The sequence below is a fragment of the Petaurus breviceps genome, unplaced genomic scaffold, assembly GCF_028583685.1.
Source record: "Petaurus breviceps papuanus isolate PSGF00001 unplaced genomic scaffold, PetGlider_PUasm1.0 37, whole genome shotgun sequence".
NCBI classification, from domain to species: Eukaryota; Metazoa; Chordata; class Mammalia; order Diprotodontia; family Petauridae; genus Petaurus; species Petaurus breviceps.
This window is the reverse complement of record NW_027186296.1, coordinates 24678339-24684251: the sequence shown is the minus strand read 5'-3', so window position 1 is coordinate 24684251 and position 5913 is coordinate 24678339. Positions and strand designations below refer to the sequence as shown.

Below are 5913 nucleotides of genomic sequence, written 5' to 3'. Positions count from 1 at the left end.
TTTTTTTTTTTTTTTTTTTTTTGCTTTTTGGAGGGGGAAGGACAGGGCAATTGGGGTTAGTGACTTGCCCAAGGTCACAGGGCTAGTATGTGTTAAGTGTCTGAGGCTGGATTTGAACTCGGGTCCTCCTGACTCCAGGGCCTATTCACTGCGCCACCTAGCTGCCCCTGATAAAATTATTTCTAAAGTCTTTTGAGATATATAAGGGCAGTATTAATTAAAGACTGTAGAAATGTATTAAGGCTGGAATTGTCAGGAAGCATGCTTTCTCTATATGGGAATAGTTTTTGACATTTCACTAATACAGATTTATTTACCAAGTATTTTGTGAGTACCTTGTCTGCAGGTTGTCCCCAAAGTCTTAGTCCAGTTTTAAGCTAGTAAAGCCAAATCTAAGTGTATATAAAGTTTTAGCTACAGCACAGAGATGAAATAATTACTGCTGTCAGGTAGTTTTATAGTTTAGTTTGGAAGCCAAGGGCTAACCACATGGAACAATTAAATAACTTTCTGTGCCAGAACAAATTTTCAGGCAATGTAGACTGGACTGATTGAAGAACTTTGGGGAGTAGGCCCTGAGTGCAGTAGTATTGCTATTTCCCCATGTTAGGAATGCCAGAATTAGTATTTAATGTTAGTTAAGTAGAATTCCCAGTTGGAGTTGGTTGACTTAATAATAAAATTTGGACAATATGTAATGAGAACTGCATTTTAATGAAATTATTATTCCAAATTATGATACTATTTTTAAAATTTCCTACCTTAGGTTAAAGAAGAGCAAAGAATTGCAGAAAGTTCAGGCCATCAACGAAGTCAAACAAAACATCCATCTTATTCGAGCACCTCTTGCAGGTAAACATGGTACATGTATGCTTTTTTTTTAAGCAGTTGGTCAAGGTTACACAGCCAGTTATTTTTGTGTGGGTGCCGAATATCTGAGGCCGGGACCGATCCCAGGTCTACTGACACTGGGGCCGGCACTCTAACTCACTGTGCCACCTGGCCACCCCGATGTATGCTCTTTTTTAAGAAAAGATTAGATTTATTGGAAAGATAAACCAAGGGGGCAGGTTGTTACATATCAAGTTCTTGTTGCATCTATAAAGGGATTTGATGTGTAAAAATTTAATGTACTTATGATACTTGAAGAATATGAATCTTGATTGTACAAAATTTCTTAATTATGCTAATGATATTCATACAAATATAATTTATGCCTGCTCATCTGCTCTTAGTCAAAGAGTAATATTTTAAACTACAGTATTCCCTTTGAATTCATCGAACTAGTTACATTATGAGTTTGTTACATGAACCATTTGGTCAGTTTGGGGTATGGTAAACTAATATACATTTATACCCCAAATAATTTGTAAAGGGCAGAGGCAGGTGGGATTTGCTTTCAAACTCTAGTTTGAATACAGAATGCTTAAGTCCTACTTTAGGTCAACTTCTGTTATAGCAAATATTGAGTGGTAACATTCTTTCAAAGAATATTCTTTTTTTTTTTCCTTTTTGGAGGGCAATTGGGATTAAGTGACTTGCCCAAGGTCACATGGCTAGTTTTTGTGTGTGTTATGTGTCCGAGGTCAGATTTGAACTCAGGTCCTCCTGACTCCAGGGCCGGTGCTCTATTTACTGCACCACCTAGCTGCCCCTCAAAGAATATTCTTATAAAAATTACTCGTATAACAAGAAGTTTGAAGTCTCTTGAGTTCACAGTAAACACTTGTAGGTAATACAGATTATAACTGGTAGGCAATAATATCTGACTGGTAGTAACAGACTTTATAGAGGAACTTTTTTCAGATAGTTAAAACACATTTCAAAGTATGCAACTCCTGTAGAGAATGCTGTTATGAATGTAAAGGTCAAAAGGTGATTTTTTTTCCCTGCTTTTTTTTTAAGGCAAAGGAAAACAATTGGAAGAAAAAATGGTGCTCAAATCACAACAGGATGTGGACATGGAAGATGATTCTTAGAAATCTCAAAATGTTCTGCAGCATTTACTTTGTATCTAGAAAATATCTTGCGGAGCCTTGGAACTCATCCATCATTGATTTATTTTTCACTTTAGTTCAGTAAAATGAGAGATCGTTAAAAATAATCTCTTCCACATTGTTATCTGTAAACTATCAAATTATGGAGATGTTAGAGCATATACTTCAAGGTTAAATCTACATTGAATGGGTGCTCTTTTGTAAATCATGAAAGTGCTGTTTGTAATTACAGAAGTGCGTAGAAACAAAATAGCTGTATCATTTGGATAATGACTTCCAGCATTTATCTAATGCTATAATTACATTATGCTTTAAGGTCACTGTTGTATAAAATAAAACATTTATTTTTAATGTCCTCCCTTTATTGTCATGGAAATGAAATATAACTTTATTGAATTAACAGTTTGTACAGTAATTGGTTATAAATTATCTTCTCCTGGTTAAAGTTTTATTTGGTTTCTATTGGTTAAAGTTTTACTGTTTTGTTTTGCTATTCTCTTACTGGAACAGTTGAATTCAGAATACTTTCATCTTATAAACTGAGCAAAAATATTTTCGTTGTTTTGGTTAGCTGCTGTTTTGTATTCTGTTGTTGGATAGCCAGGTTGAAGATGGGGTTGTTCATCACTGAGGTGGCATTAGCCTTGTTCATTTGCATTCTGTATTGTCCTCAAGTTCCATTGTGGGAGACTGGGTTAGAAAAGTTTCATTTTTCCAGCACAGGGATAGTTTTAGAGAAAGCATCCTAATATCTTTTTCTAGAGATTTTTTTATGACCTTTCTTTAAGAAAATTGAATTATGCAAATAGTGTCTTATTATCATATAAGTTACCATTTTATTCAGATTTAGGAGGCTATCTAATGGGCATCCACTTTCACATGCACAATTTTGATGATGATTGAATCCAAATGATAGGCATAGAAGGAAAAGAAAAGGCCCAGGACAGAGCATTGGGGTTCCCCTTATTTAGTGGGTTTGGGTCAATCTCCAGTGTTACCTTTATGAAAATGAGTGCCAGATCTGTTTATCTGCCCCTAAGCTTTTCCACCATTACATACATACCATTTACATTTTTAGCTATTAGACATCTTGAACCTGATTTCCCAAGGGCATTTTAAACTCACTATGTTCAAAACTGAACTTTTCCTCCCTGCCTCCATTCTGAACTACCCTATTATTGTTGAAGGCACTGCTATTTTCCCAGTCATCCATGCCTCCAATCTAGGTATCCTTTACTCCTGACTCCCACCCCTGCCCCGATCCAGTTATTGGTCAAATCCTGTCATTTATATCTTTATAACATATATATGCCCCCTTCTTTCTTCTGACACTGCCACCACCCTGGTGAACTCCCTCATCACCTCTGACTTTCAAAGCTCTTCCTAACCTAACTTTCCTACCTTTCCAGTTGTCTTACACCTTACTCCTGTCCAAGTACTCTGCACTCAGCTTTCTACTGAAGCCAGATTCCCTTGCTGTTCCTGGCACGTGATTTTGCATTTCCTGACAGCCTTTTCACTTGCTGTCCGTACCTTGGAAGTTCTCCTTCCTGTCCATCTCTTAGCTTCCCTGGTTTCCTTTATACCTCAGTCCAAGAATATCTCATCTACTACAAAAAACTTTTCCGAGCCTTTCTTAATCTTGATGTCTTTTCTCTGAGACTACCCCCAGTTCATGCTGTATACATCTTGTCTGTAACTAGTTATTGGCTTGTTTCCCTTACTAAACTGAGAACTCCTAGGGGACAGGGGCTTTTTGTTTTTGTATCCCTAGGTTTAACACAGTGCCTGGCACACAGAAGGTGTTTAATAAATGCTAGTTGACTAATGAGTGAGGGTGGGAAGAGGATTCTAAAAACTTTGCATGGAACTTAGGAAAAAAACCGCAAACATTGAGCCATAGTAGGGGAATGGTACAGAAGGAGCATTAAGGATTGAGGAATAATACCTAGGCTTTCTGCCCCCATGTATTTGAACAAGTGGTAGGAACAGTGTCTAATTGGAAAAGGTTGCATGGTATCCTCAGGGAAGAGCCAGATACCAAGTAAAGTGCGAAAAGGTTTAAAACCAAGAGCTTGCCCTGGGAGGAAGAGGCAGGGAAACTGAAGCACTGAATTATCTTTGCATCACAGTTAGACAATGATTATTTATACTGAACTATTTAAAAAAGGTAAAGTTTCATTACATTCCATTGTTTAAGAAGTCAGGGCATCTCTGAATGTCAGAGTTGAAAGGGACCTCAATGGCCACCTCATGCAATCTTTACTTGAAATGAATGTTAGAACCAAAAGCTCCTTGAATACAGATTGTTTCATTCTTTGTATCCACTGTGCCTGGCAAATACAGCAAGTGCTTAATAAATGCTTGGTTATCGATTGAAAATGAATCCCTCTATAATATAGGGTCATTGAGCTGCTTTAAGACTTAATGAAGGGGAAATTTATTATTTTCTGAGGCAACCCATTCTAATTCAACCTAAATTTGCCTCTTTATAACTTCCATCATTATTCGTGTTTCTGTCCTCTGAAGCCAAACAAGACAGGGGCTTGTCCCCCTTCCATGTGATGTCAATCAGCAGATATTAAGTGCTTACTATATATGGTAGGCACCGTTCTAGGCCTTAGGGATACAAATAGAGGCAAAAAAATAGTTCCTGCCAAGAAGTTTACATTTTAATAGAGGAAACAAAGTGTAAATAATTAAGCACATATAGAATATTGATTAGATGGAAAACAGCCTTGGAAGGGAAGTCTCTAGGATCTGAGGGAATCAAGAAAAGCCTCCTATTGAAGGAGAGATTTATGCAGAGTCTTGGAGGATATGGGGAAAGAGATGAGGAAGGAGAACATTCCTGGCATGGGGGAGAGTAGGTATAAATGTACAGAGATAGGAGATAGAGTTGTGTTTGAGGAATAGAAAATGCACCAGTGTCATAGAGGGTGTGGAGGGGAAAAAAATATCAGAAGATTGGAAAGGTAAGAAGGGACCAGGTTGTGAAGGGCTTTAAATGCCAGACAAAGGATGTTATATCCTAGAGCTAGGAGTAAGCTACAGTTTTATTGGGGGATGTTATGGAAATTGCCGACAGCTGAGTGGAGAAAGGCTGGAATTGAGAGACTTAGGATGGGGAGAACAATTAGAAGGCTGCAGTAGTCCAGGCTAGAAGTGAAGAGGGCCTTTTCTGGTGACTATGTGAGTAGAGACAGAGATGTGAAAGGTACAAATGATGAGGTTTGACCAGAGATTAGCTATATGGAGTACTTGAGTGCAAGTAAAGAGGTGAAGATGATGCTGAATTTTTGAGCCTGAGTGACTGGGAGGATGATAATATTCTCAAAAGTAATAGGAATATTTGCAAGAGGGCATAGATTGGAGTGGGGGAGTAGGTAGGGGGAGATAATAAGTTCTGTTTTGGGCATAAATTGAGTTTGAGATGTCCATGGGACATCCAATTCATGATGTCCAAGAGGTAGTTGATGGGGGACTGGAGACAGACTAGGGCAGTATGAATAGATCTGGGAATCATGTATAGAGATAATAGAACCTGTGGGAGCCAGTGAAGCTTATTAAGAGAGATAGCATAGAGGAAATAAAGGGAAACAGGCTCAGGGGGATACCCAAGAAAAATATATCCTTTTTAAATACTTGGAGATAAGATAGCATGTCCACTTGACATTGGATCATTAGAGTCTAGGCACTTTACCAATTCTGACTTTATCTGATTATATAATTTCTCAGCCCTCTTTTCTTATTTTTGTCCATAATACTGCTCACTGGTACAAAGGTGTTTTATTTTTTTAAATTAGATGCCTTGTAAAATCTAAATAATCAATTTTTATAGCATTAGTCTGACCTAGGAATTTAATAGCTGTCAATAAGAAGGATATAAGCTTCCATTCTTGATGGAAGTTTGGCT

The 5913-nt window shown here is 37.6% G+C and overlaps 1 protein-coding gene across 1 annotated transcript in view; it reads left to right on the top strand.

The window, feature by feature from the left end:
• RSL24D1 (ribosomal L24 domain containing 1) overlaps positions 1-2352 on the top strand; it is a 16744-nt gene extending 14392 nt beyond the window's left edge. The window contains exons 5-6 of the mRNA XM_069098091.1: positions 767-852; positions 1906-2352. Of these exons, the coding sequence (XP_068954192.1) occupies positions 767-852; positions 1906-1979 (160 nt within the window). The 3' untranslated portion in view covers positions 1980-2352. The remainder of the gene's footprint in view (positions 1-766; positions 853-1905) is intronic.
• Positions 2353-5913: the final 3561 nt, after the last annotated feature.